General features: G+C 42.3%; 1 protein-coding gene across 1 annotated transcript; it reads right to left on the minus strand.

The window, feature by feature from the left end:
• Nucleotides 1-3,420: 3,420 nt before the first annotated feature.
• PLEKHS1 (pleckstrin homology domain containing S1) lies at nucleotides 3,421-20,830 on the minus strand. Its single transcript, XM_035547793.2, is given in 14 exon segments — nucleotides 3,421-4,480; nucleotides 5,606-5,694; nucleotides 6,441-6,576; nucleotides 8,446-8,547; nucleotides 8,639-8,823; nucleotides 10,125-10,244; nucleotides 11,241-11,351; nucleotides 14,947-15,039; nucleotides 15,770-15,877; nucleotides 16,556-16,628; nucleotides 17,810-17,944; nucleotides 19,323-19,429; nucleotides 19,535-19,626; nucleotides 20,800-20,830. Coding segments are annotated over 13 exon segments (1,362 nt in total). The 3' UTR covers nucleotides 3,421-4,480; nucleotides 5,606-5,625.
• Nucleotides 20,831-21,233: the final 403 nt, after the last annotated feature.

Below are 21,233 nucleotides of genomic sequence, written 5' to 3' on the forward strand. Positions count from 1 at the left end.
TGGGCAAATGTACAAGATCCTTGCAGTCTGCCAGAACTACATTTCCAGGTGGAAAAGGACATGTCTGAGAAATGCAAACATGTGACGGGCCCTTCCAAATGGGTTTCATGGCATACCACTCATAATTCAGTGCTTTTCGCAGAAACGCAAAGGCAGACAAGGCACATGTCCTAACTCTTCCAAGCTTCTTTTTTTTTTTCCTTTCTCATTTTTCTTCAGGGATTATGAGAGGTGGAGGTTTAGATTGATTTGTTTTTCTCTTCTGGAGCAAGTGTTTGGGGATTTCACTTTTCAGAGGAACTTCTGCTATGTGGAGAAAGGTCAGAATCCTTTCTCTGTGTGTGTGTCTGCGTGTGTGTGTGTTGTTTTTCCAGTTCCCAGGGCCGCTGGAGGTAGGCCTACACCGAGCCATGGTGGTTTCAGAGAGATGCTGCCTAGAGCAGAGCTCCAGCAGAGGAGGGCTCCCAGGAAGGAGGTTTTCCTCATCCCACTATTATTTGGACGATGTACACTCACAGCGACGCTACTGGAAGAGACGTCAGCATCCTTACTGCTCATGGCGGTGGCTGCTTCAGATTTTCAGGTAGACTTGATTAGCAAACTTTGTTGTTCCCATACAGCCCTGCCTAGGATTATGTTTGCTTAAACCTATGTTGTGCACTGACATGCCGGCTGTTTGGCACGGTCTGTGAGGACAGCCTCTGTCGCTGCCAGCCCCAAAGCTGGAGCATGCGGGCAGGTGGCTGTCCTGTGAGCTGGGGGTCACTTGCTGGACTGCACCCTTTTCTTTCTTAATCTGCTTTGTGGACACCATTTTGAAATGAAATGGGGTAAGGAATCAAACCAAGAAGGACACTCTGGGCAACTTTGCGGGTGTAAGCTTTGCTCCGATGCAGATATTTTGCTTGCTTTGGCTGAAGAGGTGTTGAGTGTTTCAGTGGAAGAGACCTCTGGGCTGGGTGCCTGGGGCTGGGGCTCCGAATCAAGTTTTACAATGACGATAATAAGACAAGGCATTTTAAAATGTGAGATTACCACTGATAGCCATGGTCTTAGTGCTCCCACTGACTGCTGAACTTCACTCTCCACTGCTGGGTTACAAACAACACCAGCTCTCAGGCACAGACCTGGACTCAGGCACCCCAGTGGTGGAAAATCCAACACGGCCAGGCACTCTCTGCTGTACGTCCAGTCCCGCTGCCACCACAGTGGCTTTGCACCCGCTGAAGGGCTGGTCCTGATCTAGTATCAGGGAGGAGAGGCTGAGCCACTGTCAGTCACATTGCTCCTGGCTGCTGAGCATCCTCCCTGCTGAGCATCCTCAGTGCTGCAGGGCACAGAGATGCGATTTCTCTTCAGGTGCTTTTGCTGAATGTAAGATTTGCATCAACCTTGGCTGGCCTCTCGCTTTCTTCAAATGATGCAATAAATTAGAAAGTGATAAGGGACCAAAGGGAACATTTGAAATTCCAGTGGCATTTCTAGGAACAGCCTGAGACGCTCCAAGTTCCTTGCGGCGACCTGCTGGCCAGCCTGCGGGAGGGAAGGGGCTGGCTGCGGAGAGGCACTTCTGTGGGAGGGCTGATCGTCCCTGGGAAGCACACCAAGAAAGCCCTCAGCACATCTCAGGTTACGTTGTCAGTTCCCCAGACCTGAAGGTCCTGTGGTTAAAGCTTTCTGCTGAGGACCCTGAGGACCAGCACCTCTCCACAGCACAGGGCTTTTATGTCCTCCCTCCACCTGTGCATTTGTGCAGCACGCAGGTCTCATGGAGGTGTCTCCAGCAGGTCCTCTGGAAGTAAAAGCAGTTTGTAGCGTTGGATGTGATGCTGGAGACTGCTTTCATTGTAAGAGACTGCATGATACAAATGTGTGTGAAATCGCTTTTTGAATTTTACTGTGTGGGTGAAAGAAATGGTTCTCCCAAGGTCACCCAGAATGCTGGGGGCAAAACACCAACTAGTGCCTGGTGTCTCCAGATCACCACCGACCTGTTTTCTCTCCAGTGTACAAGGTACCATTGCTCTCCCTCATTGCAACTTCTCCTTCCACTTGCTGAAAGTGCAGCCATGCCAAAGCATGCACGGCTGGGTACCCCAGGTTGCAGGGACTCTAAATCACACCCAGCCCCATGCATTGCGGCCAGATGCTGCACTGTGCAGAGCTTGCCTGTAGCTCAGCTTGGGATGGGCACAGGCAGGTAGCACAGATCCCCTTTCCTGTCTGTATTCGTTCTCCTGCAGGGCTTGTGCTCTCTTATCGATATCTGACTCCAACCCTGGTTCTCAGTGGTGTTGTCCTGAAGGAAAAGTGCTGGGACTGTGTGTACTGCTAGGTGCTTGCTATATAATTTATTTTTTTTAACTTCAGTGACATCACATCAGTTTTGGGACTTCTCTTCCCATTAATTTTAATCTGTTCCAGGACTTGCTTTTCTCCTGGACATTTGCCATTTTCCTGTTGTAGAAGGTACTAGAGAGGTAGAAAGAGTATGACTCATATTTGGGAGTTCGGAGGGAAAATCAGCAGTTAATAATGAGTGAATGCAGCCATGAACTAACAGTCAGGGAAACAACCTAAAGGCATGGGAATGAAATACCATTACTGCTGAGCACATTAATCTTTAGCTAATCATGTAATCTGTGTTGCAGTCTGTTGGTTTCTGTCTCTTGTAGACCCAGCCTGCAGGTGCAGAGCGATTCAACTGGCACGTCGCAGCTGACACCGGCCCCTGCTTCCACACAGGTAGCTCTATGGGGTCAGTGGTGCAGGAAGGCTTCAGGATTTGCAGCCTTCTTTCCACTGTGTTTTACACACATGTGCTAGTCTGTGGGTTCACTGAATTTCGGCTCATGTCAATTTAAACATCTGCGTCAGGAACCCTCCATAGACCAAAAGGTCTGGGGACTGGCTAAGAAGATTTTTGATGCCACAGAGTGTACTGCAACAAGAAGTTACAATAGCACCTATTACTTTAAGTGTCTGCTTACACAGCACCCTTAAATGCCTACAGGTGATCTCAAAAAATTAGCAGCTCCATGTCAGCTGGCATCGGATTAAAGACAGTGTCTTCTGGGATTTAATGGGAGCACTGGGTACTGCTGTGCATTTCTAGAGGCAGCATGGAGATTTAGCAGAATTTGCTCATTTGAAGAAAAGTAAAATTTTCATATTGGCAAAAAGTGTTAGAGAAGCAGGTTGCTCTTGTTTTTTAAGAGTAGGTTAATTTTTATTTTTTTAAAGGGCTATTTGGTGTCCCATCTACAAGCTACTGGAAAGTTAGGGGTGGTCTTTGGAGGATGAAGAGGGGCTGTATTAGGAGAAAGTGAGGTAGTCAGGGAATACAATATGTGTTGTAAAGTGATAACCCATTTATTGATCATACATGCACAGACAACTTCACACACCCTACCAGAATTTACCGATGTCACTTCCATGTTGTATATCTAGCAAGTGTTGTGAATCAGCCAATATGTAACATTAATTATCTGCATTTATCATACTGCAAACTGACATAAGGATCGATTAATGTAACACATCAGTAACTGTTTACAGAAGTAACCGCCCAGTTTTCTGAAATACTCTGGAATTGTCTCGTGCTTGATATCTCTACCCAAATCGTATTTTTTTCCAGAAGTAGCATTCTTCCATGGCTGAGGGGTGCAGCATATGTTGCTCAACGTCTGCTTCAGCAGCAATGCCACATGCAGGTTCTGTGGCCCTGGCTTTCCTCTCACCACTACGTACAGTCTAGAGCTTCTCTTTGTTCATCTCTTCTTGGAAATGTTTCTATACAAAGTTTCAGGAAATTGCTTTAAGACTGTCTCACCTCTTTGTTCACCCATAACTGGAAAAAGGAGGTATTTGTTTTGCAGGTCAGCGACACAAGAAAGGTTACATGAAATGTTTGGGAAAAAATGCTGAAAGAATGCAGGATATTTGGTCTAAAAAATGGAAGGAAGAACAGGCACAAAAAATATCTTCCAGAATAAAGACTTCTGTGGAAACAGTGGAGCAATTCCCCCTGCCTGCTGAAAACACGCAAGAAAAATCTTAATTATACAGCCAGATGAGTCTTGGAACAAGACAGGAAGGCTTGGCCTTTTCTAAAGTTCAGAAGAAGAGTTTAGGCAAGCCTCAGTCAGAAAAGTCAAGGGACACGTCATCGGTGGGTACTCTTGACCTAGATGATTCATGGTTTTAGGATTCCGGCCTAGAGGCCTGTTCGAGCAGGCCGACATGGTTACGGAGCTGGCAGTGCCCCGTACAGCGATGCCCTTGGCATCCTCACAGACTCCTTAGGCAGAAGGGGATTTGTTGGGCTCGGAGAGACAGCCCAGAGCAAAGGAATCCCACAGCAACTTTGGAGGAAGGCTCCTAAGGAATTTCTTTTCTTCCATTTTCAGTCTCTGCTGTTCCAGAACTGGGGTTTCCCTCAGTCTTTATGCAGAATTCAGCACAAGCAGGCCTTTGAACGCCACTGTAACAAATATTTGAAAGTGATTCTTTCCCATCACGAGAAATAAGCATATCACAAACACTCTTATCTCAAAAACAGAAGAGAAAGGCTGTGTAAACAGTGTGAAAATTAATATTTTGAATAGGAGCTGAGTCTGAATTGTTTGTATAAATGTTTTTATTTGTTTGAGTTACTGACACTGTTTTCATCTCCGGCTTGAATACAGTTTTATAAAGTTTTAATTTATTTTTTTTAAGTCCAGATTGGATTTTTAAGCAAGTATAGAAATCATCTTTGTCAAATTTACTACTGGAGTAAGTGGCAGAAACACTGATTTTAATAAGTTTAGTTTCTTGATTTGGCCTAATTCAACAGGAAGCTGGACAAACGTCTTCTCTGGGCCAAATCCACCTTAAATATGCTAATAACAGTAAACCTATGCCTGCTAAAACCAGTTTAATTTATTTTGGCTCTCTGGCAAAATAAAATGATCTGTACTCAAAAATGGTTATTTAGTTTGTTGTCACACTTGTATATTAACACAATCTATCTAACAGCTATATATATGTTTGTAAATACTCACATACACACGTATGTACAAATATAGAATAGGTATAAGCTCTGTATACACTCCATATGCATTTTTTGGCTGTAACATGAGGGGCATAGCAAAGAGGAGGCCCCCCCCGTCTTCCTTCCAACATTATAGTTCTCAGCTTGCCTTTGCTGTTCTGAAGCTGAGAGGAAGCAAGGGAAAAGATGGCTTTGTTTCAAATGTAGGTTGCTCCCACATCCCTAAATGGTTTGGGAGTTAGGGATAAGTCTATATAACTCAGTGTAAAGAGGCAAGCAGAGGCATGAACCAGTACTTTCTACTGAATTGCAAAGTATATACAGTGCAAATGTTTTGTAAATGATTTGACCTTCTTGCTCGTGCAACTGAAATATAAGATAACATGAAACAGAAGAAAAACACAGCTATTCATGTCACCAAAACAAGTTGTTAGGACATAAAATGAAATCTACGTTCTCCGTTCTTTGTACTTAGCAACAAAATCTGTCTGGCAGCTCTAGAAGGTACAGATCTCCATACACTATATATCACATTCTTCTCCTTGATCCTTTCCCTTGAACTTTGGCACTTACTTCGTTATTGTTGTCTTTTTTCAGGAACATGAGCAGCCTTTAACATGGAAAGTATCTGAATGTGGAATCCTACATACAGTAAGTTTCACCTTAAAAAGAAAAAGTGGGAGACACTGCTTTATAGATTGTTAAAACCGACAAACATTTGTGCTACTATCTGACTTATGTTTTAACTAGCTAAATAAAAAATACCCTGTTAAGAGAAGTGAATAGCTTTTTCTTATGGAGACTGGCTTTCTTTTCTTTAGAGGGCAACACCATCTAATGACCTTAACTTTCTCAGCAAAATTAAAATGTGAAGGTGTTCATGTATGGGTCAGAGAACCTGAATATTGAAATTGGGACCCATCTGAGAGAAACGTGGGTATAAATGTGTAGAAGATTGCGGTGGCATTAAAGTACCACTTAGAAATCTCCCACATTCTTCAAAAAAGTGATAATAGCTGGATAAGGAAGTAGGAGTCTAGGGTTCTGCCCTCAATGCCCAAAACCACTATAAGCAAATCCATTGGAGACAATCATTTACTTCCCAAAGTTTTCAATGCACTGACCTCAGCCAAAACATACCAAGTAACTTTAAATTAAAGTTTGAATTGCTCATACTCTTTGAGATCAATCCTCAAACACAGCAGTGCAGACCTTGCATTCCCCAAATAGCACAGGAGTAAGAAATGCTACATCGAGTGATGCTGAGGCACTACTAGGTACTAAGGTTATTCACACCACACTCAAAACAGAGTGAACTGGTTTGAATGAAGACATCTGAAAGGCAAAAGCAAAGTGCTTTCTCATTTGGCTTGATTTACTTTATCATTTTCAGGTCAGTTGAGCATACCTCCTTTCTCATGGACCTGCTGATGAACAAGGAGGCCTCCTCCAAGTTCTGAGGGTGCAGATCATTCACAGCCACTATACGGTCTCCGTGGTTAAATAAACATCCCAGCTGGGAAGGACCAGTCCACTGTGAGACACTAGGGTATTTGGAGGAGAGACAACAAAGGAATTGTGTGCGATATTGAGTTACTGTTAACAGAATGGGAAAGAGTGAACAGAATTGCATTTACCATACTACCCTCTGGAAATGACACACGGGCTGAATGACTGCAGCCTCTTGATCTGGTTCTAGCTGAAACCAAGGTGCTTCACCCACGCCTTGTAAAGTGTGTGACACTGACATCCCAGGCTGTTAACAAGTGAGACTGCTGCTAGAAACATCACCAGTGAGAGCTGGGGATTCCAATCTGAAAACTGTGGGCCAGATTTGATGCAGGTACATGCGTGTATATTCATGTTGGAATGAGATAATTGTCCCAAGTCATCCCAAGAGGATGAAATTAAAATTTATTATAATGTATTTTATCTGTGATATAATTGCGAGGATCAGAGATCTATTGCTGTCTTGACTGGACCCTTATGGAAATTCCATTATCTCTTTCCTGCTGGTCTCCGATAGACTCTCTGTGATGACAAACTGTCTAGGATTAGCTGAGCTGACAGTCGGACCTAGTGTTCTGTTCCTTCCCAGAACCAGTCCCAAATCTTTTCAGTATGAATTTCCACTGGGAAAGCTCTGTAAACATTGACACAGATCAAATTTTTTTTGGGTCCCATTTCCTGTATGTTTTGCAGTGCTATTTTCTCTTGCTGACTATGGCTGGAACAAAGTGACTTGCTGTGCACACAGTGAACCTGGCTAGTGTGAACAGAGAGCAGTGACAAAAGGCAGTCTCAGTGCTGTGTGGCAGTGAAAGATCAACAGGTAGTGTAGGAGCATGCAAAAAAATATTTTTTTCTGCTTTGTCTTCCTTCTTCTAGTAATTGATATTAAAGGTTTAGGGAGAGCAGTAATTTCCAGAGGGACTACTAAGAGGATGTATGTGCTAAAGTCCTAACACCTACTTGTGAAAATCTCTGCCTAGCGGTGATTCCTAGCACTGAAGAAATGCTGGGATTAGTTTGGAGATTACTTTATGATGGCCTCAAACTCAAGTCAGCTTAATTTATGTAACATCTTTTAAATTTTCACTTACAGCTCACATATCTGGCAACTGAGTACTTTGCAGGGGCTATTACTTAAATTACAAAATGACGTGATGTAGGTCAGTAATATTTGGGCTAGTAGGTTAAAGAGAAAAAGATAAGAAAGGATTTGATGAAAGAGAGTGAATCACTGAATGTACTAGGTTTGGAAATGGCTTCCCCTGTGCTGGTAGGTTCCATGTTGTCACTCTTTCCACTGACAGGTTTATGGCTTTCCAAAAGATTGTCATCTCTTTCCACACGTCCCCTTTTTCTTCATAGGACATAAATGGGATTTGAAGTCTATCCCTTGTATGTTCTTCCTAATTTTCATCTTTTTTCTTTTCTTTTTTTTTTTTTGTCAATAACAAAGTGTTACAAATTATTAGCCACCTATACCAAATCCTGTAAGATTTTTGGCTGAAAGGCCCTATTTACTCTATCACAAGGTAACGTCCCCTCACTGTATTTCTGAGACATGCTTTCACTACGATTCACCGAATCAAAGACAAACCTGCGTAGCAGTAATTAGTTGATTTCACACCTATTAACATTAGACGATTAGCTTTTGGGGTGGGACTCCCTCACGAACTATTACACAGCATGCTAAGGGATCTCAGTGCTACACAGCCCTTTGCAACAACAGTTGAAGTAGTAGCTCAAGTACATGAAAAGTCAGAAAGCAGAAAGGAATTACTGCAGCTTGAGCACACACTGACCCTGTGCTGTTCTGCACTGCTAAAACTGTGTATGGATGCCAACACTGGTTGTGTCACTCATTCACACCTGACGTGCACCATCACAAGGTACCCAGGACTTACCATATTTGTCCTGCTGCTTCGGTAAGTTGTAGGTAACTGTTAATGTCAGCCAGGGGGATGAAAATATCCAACTCCTGCAGTTGCGTCTCATCTGTAACTTGACTGTGAGAGAAAACATCATGGACCAGTGCCTTAACTGAAACCCATGAACATATCTGTGTTCTCTGCAATGAAAAATGGAGAAGATGCTTACCTGAGCAGGATAGACAACTGAACCACTGAAAGTGGTGATGAATTGTGCGTTCTTGGGAGGGTGGACTGCTGTGTGGTACTGTTTCCTGGGAGTTTTAGGTCTCTGTTTGCCTCCAAGTCTCTTGGACATGCACTGTTTCCCCAGCGTCTGGGAGGAGTAGGGGGCGTATCATGTCTGCACGTGAGCTGGCAACTGTTATCCAGAAGCCTACTGAAGAAGAATGATGATAAAAACTGAACTGGTTTGGCCATTCCAGACACTCCCGCCAGATCAAATAGCTGTCAGTGAAGTGAAGAATAACAAGTTCTTGTAGAATAGTCAGTGGACAAAATTGCGGCTAAATAAAATAAACAGTCCTTCTAAAAATGGACCATAAATCCTAAAATAAACCTTTTCAGTATTTAAAGACTATTTATTAAGCCTGAAAACGTTCCAGCTAACAACATGCTTTTACAAAGAAATGAGTACAGATTGTTGTCCTTGGCTTTACTGGATTTTGTCAGGATGTAATGCTGTCCCCTGGGGGATACAGTAACTCAGAAGTGCTTTAATACTTTTCAGGTTATTTGACGAGCCATATAATGCCTGCAGTCAACTCCCTTCTGTACTTCAAACAGCGTTTGGGTTAGTAGCAAAAACTGCTCTTGGTGCATATATGAACTCGGATTGTGTAGGCTTGTGAGATTTTTATAGTGAATCCCTCCATAAAGACTCCCAAAGACATGGATGGACTTGAATAAGTCTATTGCAATAAACTGGCTTGTGGGTCTGCATTTCTGATTGCCTCCCACTATGTGAAATAAGACCTGACCGTCTGTAGGTGGCAGGCCATAGCTAGCAGCTATCGACCAGTTTGTGCCTCAGGACTGGTGTTACCATGTAGGCACATGTCTCTTCAGCTATATTGTGCAGGTTGTGAAGTTTCCTGGTGGCACTGCAGCTGTGAAACGAAGTTCAGGTCCTTCTCTGTGACGTACCAGACACTGTACCCCCAACGTACACAGCATCAGACCCATACTTCCAATGGGAAAATGGAAGGAAGGAGATGACCTACTGGGGACCATGTAACTTCTTACTGGAAAAGCTGGGAGCTGATGCTGCAATTCTTCGTTCCTCTTTTAACCACTAACTGCTCTGGGGTGGACCTGTCTGAATCGCTGCTGGAGCTTGGCTGTGGTGTCTGAGGACAGTGGTGGGCTGGCATGTTGTGAGAACCTAGCTAAACTATCAGTCACCAAAACATTCTGTGTCCTGTAATCAGAGCCTGCCTAAATGCATGAGTTGCAATGTGAGCTTAAATTCCACTTTGATGAGTTTGAATTTCACTCTGGTATTCCTATGAGTTTTGAACTTTCTGAACCAAGACTGAAGAACTCATTCAAACAAGATGCAGCCTTTAGATACCGCAAAGTAAATCTTGCAAATGACAGCTCTAGCTATATCACTACGTCACTTGTTATTTGCAGAACTTTAATGGAGATGTTACTTACAGTGATTCCATAGACACATAGACATTCTCCTTTACTGGCTTCCTCTGCCATGTATTCTTTGGCACAGGGACATGGGATTCATCTATAGGCTTGGGTTTAGATACTTCAGCATTGCACTGTTAGAAACAATTAACAACATAAGACATAGATATTCTTGCTCTTCCAACAGAAAAAAAAATCTTCTTAATTTCCTTGTTTTGTTCAGTGCTCGTGCTGTTTAAGATCATTGGCTAATACAGCTTGGTATTCCTCAAATAACTCAATTCCCAGAAATCGTGAGCTAGAAATGTGGTTGAAAATCAGAGGTTCGTGTTATCTGGTATTACTGACACTACCATTTGCTTTCCTTTTAGGTTGGAATATAACCAGCTATATTCCTAAGTACCATCACATAAAATTTGTTAAAATTTAATTCAGAAAAGCAGATCGAAAAGCGTCTTGTCTTTTGAGTGTGCTTAACTTAAAGTACTTACACTCTACGATAAAAGTAGATTGTTAATGATGTTCAGTTAGCTGTACAGTCTTTGGAGAAAGGCTGTGACTTCTGCAGAAGCCTGGCTTAACTAGCTTCTCATGACCCCTGACTACATGGAAAGCCTAGAGAAATCAGCCTCCCAGATTAGGCACCAAAATTTGTTTAAAATTACCAGTATGATTCCTTCTGCTCCCTTGTTTCACACTGAAATGCACACACCAAAATGTATGACAGCATTTTTAAATTACTGCTTGGTTTTATGCCACTTACTAATACTTGAATGGAATTACATTTTAAAATCTATAATGTACAGCTACATTTTCTAAATGAAGTTTTCATTTTTGATAAAAATAAATGGATACAATTGGCAAAAACCATTTACAATGAAACAGAGTCTTTGTGGAATTTCAACAAAATCAGCAATGTTTTTTGTCAAAATACTACTTTTTAGCAGAAAGGTCCTTTGAGTCGAGCATTTTTCCTTGTATACATTAAAACTATTACCTACTGCATTATCTACGTATTTCTTTGGCAAGGCACTAGTGGTTCCCCATACCAGTTCCTCTTTGGGTCATTAAATATCTCTGTCTCCCTGGAGCTGTTAACAAAACAGAAGAACTTACAACAGATAAATTACCTTTGCTAAAAGATTGCTGGGAGTTTGGTAATAAGCTTCCTCTTCCTTTTTGATGTCTTCATCTGAATTCGACGACAGCGAATTTTCATCACTCTTTCTTAGAGTTTTATCCTGTTAAAAGTATGTTTTTATATTTAATAGGTTCAGTTATATGGATCGTTTAACATGTATTTTGCCAATTACTAATAGTAACAGAATCAGCAGCTATCCACAGGAAAGATGGTAAGATATGTTTCTCCTTGAAGAGTCTGTTCAGGTTGTTTTAGGAACAGGCTTCTGTAGTTCTGCTCCTACTTGAATTTTTGAAATCCACTGCACATGCACAAAATTGGCCACTAGTATTAATATTTCTCATTGAACCTGGGAGGATATAATTCAGGACACAAAGGACTCAGTATCAGATCTCCAGCCCCTTGGGCTATGTTCTAGTTCATGGAGAAGTATGAGTTAATACTGCAATTGACTGCTTGTTCAAAAAGTGTTATTTTATTTAGAAATCAGGTGGGCTAAACACTTCATGCATGGTTCTGCATACATTTCTGTGCTTGTATGCAAAAGATTTTTTATTTGCATTCAGTCTTAAAGTCCTTACACTAGGAAAAAATGTGTAGGAAATCTAGAAGTGGATTGGGAGATATTTGTCATTTTTAAGTATCTTTTAACTGCTCTGAAGTAAAGAATTTATTTGGGACTTCCCTGACTGATGAAAAGTCTATTAACTCATACTTCTCCATGAGCTAGAACATAGCCCAAGGGGCTGGAGATCTGATACTGAGTCCTTTGTGTCCTGAATTATATCCTCCAGGTTCATAAATACCTGAAATATTAAGTCTGTGGCCATTTGGTAAACCAAGGAAAAATTAATCACTTCACCAAGTTTATCTTTCTAAGTCACAAAGGCAAATTATTTATTTTTCTTTCTTTGCTGACTTCACTGCAATGAAGAATACAGTAATTAGTATTTTGCTGCCTCCCAATGCAATTCTCCATGCCATGTTTGTGATACAACCATTTTTCATCTCTCCACTTACCTCCTTGGTTTCTATGGTAATCATTTTAGTAACTGCTAAATATGTCACAGAATATATTACTGTTTTCCAGGTAAAGTAAATTAAACTAATTACTCTCGCACATGTAAAGAGAAGATACCGTCATTGAATCGAAATTAGAGATGATGAACGTATTTTTGTTCCTTGTTGGTATAAATGACATAAAAAGCAGCCCATGCTGTAGCTGCCAGAACAAACCGACAAATGGTCCTTCAAGAAGTGCATAACAAAACTCTTTCAGGAACAAGACTGACTCTGGTCATGATCTAAAGTCAAGAATGAATTTCCTAGTGATATTTTAGAGGCTTTGGATCAATCAAAGAAGTTAACACCTGGGGAAAAACGGAGGTGATTTTATTAAGTCTTGAGATGCTCCAACTCCTCCAAAATGTCAGAGAGTAGAGAGCACTCATCAGCTTCCCAAACTGAGCTTGGGCCACTGACGGTGGCCACCTTTTGCCAAATGCACATGCTGTTTCTCCTTGGCACCATCACAGATTATGGGGACAATAGGAAAGAGAAGGTTAAACAGCAGCACCACGGTGTTTTCCTCAAGGAATTTGCTGACATATCTTTTCCTCTGAGTGCTTTATAACCAGAGAATTACAGTTAACTTCAGTATAAAATTATTCCCAGCTGTACAGCTGAATGAGTTCTTTAAGGCTGTGGGGAACCATGGCATGGATTTACATTAGAGAGAAAATGGGTTATGGAGGAAATTGGCTGTAGCACAAAATGGAAATGAAACCTGGAAAGCAATTGAGTAATTGTTAGTTTCAAGCTCTTCAGGGAAAGGGTCAAAATTTACGTGCTGCCCTTGGACAGACGAATTTCTCTTTCAAAAAATCACTTGTGTCTAACATGTATTGAAGCCAGACTCTTGACTAGTATGTCTAGGTACCTGCAGTACAGTAAAGAGCACCATGATACAAGTCTGGGCTCTTTATTTTGATGCATTTTACGTATTGAATGCTGTGTATGGAAATAGCTGATACTCAAATGTTGAGTCAGGTGTGGTTTGGTAGCACCAAAATGGGGGTTGAAGTGGAGCCAGATTCTCAAAGCCCCTGAAGGTGGCTGGGTCCCGGCCTGTGTGACCAGACTCAGCTGACATTGAGAAGCCTGTTTGCATGAGCAATGGCTACTGACCAAACAGTTTTCAAAATCAGGGCCTGGATGAGGGAACGGCCAATAAAGAAGTAAAGCTAATCAGATACTAGAAATGTGGAGTCATAACTGCTAACAGGAAGTAAATACAAGGGCTTATTATGGGAGTCAGCTGTCCAGACATCACTGAGCAAAGAATAGATCTGGAGATGTTAGCAGATGCTAATCTTATGAGGCAAATGAAGTATTTTTATCAAATGAAGGAACATTTTTGCTCCTTGTTAGCTGTATGGCAAGGTTATTAATTTTCACACATGATGAAACAGATTTATGAGCTTCCTGCTACTCCCTTTGCTTCAGGCTAAAAAGAACAGGTAAAATCCAAATTCCTTATCTTTTAGTGCTGCTTGTCAGTCTGTCCTACTCTGACAAGCTGCATAAATACATGCCCTCTGAGTCACTGTAAGTATGAGAAGGATTAATGAATGAGACAGAAGCGGCAAGTGTAGGAAAGGGGCGGAAAGACAGCGTTGGTAGCAGCACCAGCTAAAGTCAAACTAAGGGCTGACCCAGTGCATTTCAGAGCTAAGACTCATAACTGAACGACTGCACTTCCATAAATTACAGTGCATCAGCTGAATGGTGGTAATAACCCATGGCATTGCAATGTAATTTCAGCCCTTTTCACTTCAGTCCACTAAATCAAACTGTATTATATCATACCCACTGCCAGCCTGTACACACGGATGCTGACTGCAACATGTGATTCACTGCCCTGTTAGCTGTGATAGCAGCAGAGATTCTTCCCTTGCATCTCAGCTACTCCAGATCATAGTTCAATGCTTAAACTGCAATTAAAGATAGGTTTATCCTCAGCTGCCAAACTGCACGCTGGCGTGGTGGAGCCTTGGTTGTGCCTTCTGTTCTGTTGACTGCTGCAAAGGCAGGTCAGAGGGTGGGTGACAGACATCTGAAAGTGCTGCATGCCTTTTTGTTCAGGGAACGTAGGTCAGAACACTTAGCTGATAAAAAATGATAACACTGATTATTGTATCCTTTTAATCAATTCCTGCAAGATAGGGAAGCTAAATTACTTGAAGTTATAGTTATGCTAATAGAAGGTCAGACTTGAGATGTGCCTCAATTTAAAGGCTACTTGCAGAGGCTGCAGAAAGAAGCCATTTACAAAGAGTGTGGCACAGCTGGGAAATATGACAGGAGGGTCAAATCCTCAAGCAGTGCAACTTCAGTTTTCTTCATCAAGCTTGCAAGAGCTGCCACAAGTTGCAATCACTGCACAGAAATTCTGAGGATCTGCCCCCAAGAAACAAAGTAAATAAAGGGTATTTCAAGCAAGTTCTTGGAAAGTTATTTTCAATGCTTAAGACGACAACTGACTAGCTATATTTAGGAAATCCTCATAATGAAAACCAGCTCAGTGTGCTGGGGAAGTAGGTGAATAATCTATAGCTACAGACAGGTGAGATAAGAGCCCATAGTCACTTCTGCATACCAAACAAGTCAAAAGCAGTTTTATTTGTTCTGCTCACCAGGTTTGGAAAAACTCTCAGTGAGTCATTCTGAGCCTGATGAGGGCCAGGATCTGAATTAGGCCTGTTCCTGTCTTCTGAGGGACCATCATCCTGCATTCAAAAGAAAACAATGTTGACTCCTTCTGGAGATGCACTGGATGTGCTTTTTCTGCATTCAGCTTCCTCCACCAGGGCCATTTGCAGCCCTGATGTCACCCTGTGACTGCAGAAAGCCAACCATTTGGCAGCTCTTCAGTCTGTCACCAAAGGACAGGCTGTAATTGCTCTGTGACTGCAGCAATGCTTTCCTTTCTATTTAAATACTGAGGGGGGAGATGTGAAAGGCACAGAGAGCAAGGAGTGCAGGCTCCAGTGGACAGCACTGGACCAAATTCCCCCTTAGGCTTGAGAGCCTGAAGAGAGAGACAAAGAAAAGCACAGTCACAGAACAGGAAGAATGTGGCTAGCAGCTGTTGAAACAATCACTCCATGGCTTTTCCAAGGCATGTCAAAGCTAATCTGAAGCTATTTTACCCCGACCAACCTTTGCTGGTCATTTGAGATGGCCTGAGAATACCAGCGCTCATTGTCATCATCACCTGTCTTTACTTACACGCAGACTCTTAAACTAACATGCCAGTACCCGCCCTTTGTGGGGACTATCCGATGATGCTATTGTCCAGCTCTTACTCAGGAACCCCGGTACAGACCAGAACAGACCACCTGGGCACCCATTGCATGAGCTCTGAAGAACTTCTGATTGAGACAAGCCACAATACAAATCAAATTTCACAGACACCCCTGGCAGCAAACTCATTGTTAAAGATGGCTAACCATTTACCTCCACGTAGCTTTGCCTTTCCAGGAAATTGGTCACATCTACAGAATCCAATAATAATGGCAAAGAGCAGGGACGGCTTTTGACTTCTCGATTTGCAAGATCTTGGTTCTACAAATAAGATAACAGCTGTGTAAGACAGACACCTGTATGGCATGAGCTACAATGTACTGGCACATCACGCAACAGTGCAAATTTTACTCCTAATGGCTCAGGGAGGTTGTCTAGGTGTCATTTTGCAGGCAGATGTAAATTTGTGCTTCTAGCACTTTGAGCAGACTGGAAGCTGATGGGGTGTAAGATGCTTAGTGCTGGCTCTGAACTAGATGGCCTGGCTGGCTGACATGGTGCAGAAATTTGGGCTGGAGCTGGAACTAACAGGGCTTCCAGCTTGCTCATAGCATTGACAGACTAGATGTGGATCGCTTTGTAAAACATTGTGTAGATATATCCAAAAAGTACACGGTAAGAATTACACACACATTTTCATTCTGACACATCAAAGGTGGAATTTGTTGTAGCACAGTGTCAATCACCTCCTCATTTCCATGTGTCGTACTCTTCAAAGACATTCTTTCAACATAAAAACAATCCCTGCACAAAAAACCTGTGCAATGCCTGCTTAGTGCATAAGCCCAGGGTACAGGATTTGTATGGAAAATTAATTTCTGATTAACCAAGTCAAGAGCCAACTTGCAAAAACAGGACAAGACAATTCCTTGCTTTTGCACAGGTTTCTAATGAGATTACAAGATTATTTCTTTCTAAAATCAAGTACAGAAACGTCACCTGAGGGCAGTGTTCATCTTTTTTGGCCTTCTTGATTGAAGATATCGCAGTGACCCAGTTCTCTATTTCCTGGCTGTGGGTTGGAACAACAGAAATGAACACCTACTTCCAGGTAAAACACAAGGAAAACCCATTTGCTCACCCACTTCCTCCCATGGGCCCAAAACAATACTTCTTGAAATCAGCAGGGAAAATCTGCACCTTCCTTTCAAGAGCCAGACAGGCAAAGTCTGGCCTCAGGGAAGTGCAGCCCAGGGCCAGGAGCTAGGAGGCACAAAGAGGCTTTTCATTCTCTGTGTATAATGCTGCTCTAGTGGGACTTTGGGGCTTGGGAATGCAGGGTGAGAAACTCCTCCTGAAAGCACCCCTGAAGCCCTGTTTTTGTGAGTGGATTTTGTTGGATTAATTCTGCAGCTCTTCCCAGGGAGGGCTGGCTGTGAGAGCAGTGCCCGGGGGGAAGGCGTGGGGTGGCACGTTCAAGTAGCACACAGGTATGTGTTTTCCTTCTGCGCTTATCAGCATTTCACACATCAGCTGCTCTTCTGCAGCAAGGCAGAACCCCCCGACATGCCTGGGGCTGGGAAGGCAAAGAGGGAAGGCCGGGAAGCAGCAGCAGAGGAGCACTGTGCCAAACCCTGGCCTCACTGAGCTTCAGGGCTCACCTGTGCAGCAGTGATTTCTGCCCTTGCTGCAGTCCGGCACGGAGTCGCTCCCCTTGGGACCTGCTCAAGCTCTCTCAGGAATTTTCCCCTTCAGTCTGCTTCCCTCGATTACTGATCTGCTTTCCAGAGCTTGACTGTTTACTGCAGAAGCTTTCTTAGCTCCCAGGAGCTGCTGGGTGAGGAGGCAAAGCCCTCTGCTCCCCCTCAGCCCTAGCGGGTACGGGCTGACGTTGCACCGCCACACCACCACTGCCGTACCCGCTCCCAGCCGTGTGCTCCCACTGCTTTCATGTGTTGGACTTGTAGCAGCGTGGCTGCGGGGGAGCTTAGCCCAGTGGCCCTAAACGGCAAGGACTGCGAACCCTAAGGCCCTAAACTGCAAGCCTGGCTGCGGGGGATAAAACAGCACACAAGAGAGCAGTTTTCCCTGGGATCAGCCAGCTGAAACCTTGCGTTGCACACTCAGTTGTACGGACACAGGCAGGGCTGGCCAGAGCTGCAGGGAAGGAGTAGAACCATTCCTTGGTCTTGGTCTTACATGAGCTTAACTGTAATAATGTCATGTTGCATTTACACATCTTCCTCTGCCTACCTGCTCTTCCCAATGAAGTAGTAACATCTGTTTCCAGTAGTGATGGACATCACCTCTTCAGAAAAGCATCTGAACATCTTCTTCACCGTTGCCATGATTTCGGAACTACTTATTCCAATTTCAACTTTTACAATCCTGTGTAGGTAACGATACGAAACATCCTATATAACTGGACATGCATACAAACTTATATACAGACACACGTTTACATGTGTGTGTGTTGGGGTGCATTTTAATTTGAGCACAGCATGACATGAGGAGATCTACATGGAAAAAGGTGAACATTTTTCAACAGAAGAAATTCTCAAGAGAGTAAGTGCCCACATTAAAAACATCTGGACTTTCACAGTGAAGAACATTTCCAAACAAAAAAAATAAAATCAACTTTTACAAAGATTCACGTCTAGATTTTAGAACACCATTTCTGAAAATGGGCCTGTTGTTCTAATACAGAAATGATAGTAAGAAAAATTCATGGCAGATGTTTTTGATCCATGACAGAACAGTAAATCTGATTTGAAACTAACTGCATATTAACAGTATTTTAATGGAGTGGATCTGGAATAGACAAGATGTACTCTTAATGCATTCTGAAATGGAAGCACTACTTCCAGTAACTTACAAGAAGTTAAATCATTAAAAATAATAACAACAATAATGATAATGATGGTAATAATGTCACCACATATCGCTGAGCAAGCTGGAAATTTTTCAGAACTTCATAATATAAATTTTTTTTTAATGGAAGAAGCAAAACATGAATGAGTCCATCGAACTCCTAACAGCTCCAGGAGCTTTTGGCTCAAGCTCCAAGTCTGGCTGGTAAAATCTTTACATTTCTTTGCCAGAACTGTTTCCCTTCAACGTGTCTTACACCATAGCTGACACGGTAAGGCTGCTAGCACAAAGCCAATGACACCCAGACTCGCTGAAGCCTGTGGTGGATGCTGTGCCATGAGGATGAAGTGACCAACCCAAATGAGCCAAGCAGAGCAATTTCTTGGCAGGGTAAGAGGCAAGGGCAGCCAGCATCAGCCCAAAGGGCTACATGAAAGCCGTGAGACCTTTGCACAACTTTCAAAGCACTTTGCAAAGCTGTAAGGTGAGAAAGGTTGTGTGCCTATACAGTTACGAGTGCCGCAGCCCATCCTTACTTTTGTGTGAGTGAATGCATAGCACTGTCCTCACAGAACACAAAATGTCTTCTACTGCAGGAATCCTGCCTTTGGGATCATGGAGCCAACCTGTCTGCTTTGCAGGTTCCACATCACCACAATTGCTCACGTAAACATGTCAAATTCCATCAAAATCATTTAGAATTTTTACTCCTACAGAAAACATACACTCTAAGTTGCACCCAGAGCCTACAAGAGCCCAAGGAACTCTTTTTCTGTCTTCAGTAGGATTTGGATGAAGAATCTCAATCAGGAACAAGTGTCTGTACAATCAGTAGCTAATTAAGAGGGTTGATGCATGATTTAAAATAAAAAGGTGATGCATTTGAGTTACATACTCATCAACAGCTATGGAGCCTTTCACGCTCTGGCCTTTTAGATACTTCAGGATGTAATTGCCCTTGCTGGATTTGGACAGGATGAAAAAACGCCTTTTCCAGGATTTCTGCCAAAGAGAAAGTAATTTGTCTCTCATTAAAACTCAGGATAGCAGAAAGAGCAGATATCTATTGAAGGATTGCTGGAATATGACTAATCTGTGCTAGTATACCTGTGAGTTGAAAAGTTGAAGAGGTGGTGACTTGATGAGGAATCCATGCAGGAAGATTCCACCTTCAGGGCAAAACGTGTTTTGAGCTCCCACTAATCAAAGAGAAACGAATGGCACCATTACTCTTACTTGTTGCCAATTAATCTCCTCCAGGGACCTCCTTGAACTGGAAAATGATGCTGAGCACTGGGTTGCTGTGCTTAAATGGCCATAAAGCACATTCAATTAGAGAAGACAAACAGAAATCAAAGCTATAAAACATAGAGCCAGGCCATGCTTCCTTGATGTCCCTGTTACTGCTGACAACTGGCCAAAACTGTAAACAAGTGACAGTGGCAATGTCCTGCATTGAGGGAGGTGGCTCAGAAGATATCAGAAAGCTCTGTCTTATTTAACTGATCTGACTTAAGTTCTGGGGTCTGGTCTTACTTAACTTCTTCATTAGCGATCTGAAAGACAGTAAACAGCACCCTAATGAAATTTGTAGATGGCATTCAATATGGACAGGCTGCAAACACCACAAAGGATAAATCATCTTACACTGCAGATCACAATGCAGCAACAGAAAGAAGTCTTACAAGAAACATATAAGCTAAAAGATTGGGGGTAAAAATACCTGAATGCATTTCTTCATGACCCTGCGTACTCAGTGCTCAACTACAGTTTAAGATTCATGTTTTTTTCTAACCACTGGTGGATTTCTGATCAAAATCTTCGAGCACTTGAACACCCACTGAAAGGAGTGGCAATCTTACTCTATGTTTTAAGCTGTAAGCAGTGTATGGGAAATTAAGACTTTTAAAGAAACCAACGAATGACTGAAGAGAGTGCAGTCAACCTCCAGCAACCTCTGACATGACTAAGTTCTGGGAAAGGTGGCAATAAAAAAACACCCAGCTTTGTGGTGACTTCGTCATCAGCTACTGACAGTTCCCAGTTAATTTTTAAGGATTTTAATGTTTTCAGAAATATCGGCCCAGCCTCTGTGTCAGGGACAAGACGGATTCTGCTCCAGAGGGAAACGCTGCGTTTAGGACAGATTCTTTAATGAAGGAAGCAAAGGAGCAAAATTAACATGTAATATAAGTCCAGCTGAGCTCTCTGAAATTTTCAACACACTGTTTTCCCCTGTTTTTCACCCACTGTTTATGACAAACTCCTTGGCAGTTGGAGGTGAAAGACACAAGTATTAAATATTGAAAATAATAGTTTGAAACCCGATCCAACCTCACTACTGGTGAATCTTAGTAAACGACGCTTTGTACCTGCAGAATATTTCCTGTTTCCTGAAGCCATCCTGATTGTTTTTTTTTCTTCTGAGATAGGAAAGAGAACAACGAACTTGAAGCTAATTCCTTTCACTCTGTTTCTTGCTGAGCAACATTTCGCTGCATGGATGGTTGCTTGAGAAAATAATATCTCAGATGTGTTTATTTTTGTAGTGATGGTTAAACTAAATGAAATTAAACATAGAAAAAAATCCATAAGAAACTACAGAAACAATCATAATAATTATTAAATATATTACTATATATAATAGGATTATATATTATAAATTACATATATGTTATAGTACTATATTCTTATACTGTAAATTTAAAATGATGTGTAATAAAATGTATACTTTTCTATAAGTCAATGGGATGATTTGCTTTGGCTGTGAGGAGAGCTGCCAACAGAAGTGTATTTGTCCCTTCTT

This window comes from Cygnus atratus, chromosome 7, assembly GCF_013377495.2.
Source record: "Cygnus atratus isolate AKBS03 ecotype Queensland, Australia chromosome 7, CAtr_DNAZoo_HiC_assembly, whole genome shotgun sequence".
NCBI lineage: Eukaryota > Metazoa > Chordata > Aves > Anseriformes > Anatidae > Cygnus > Cygnus atratus.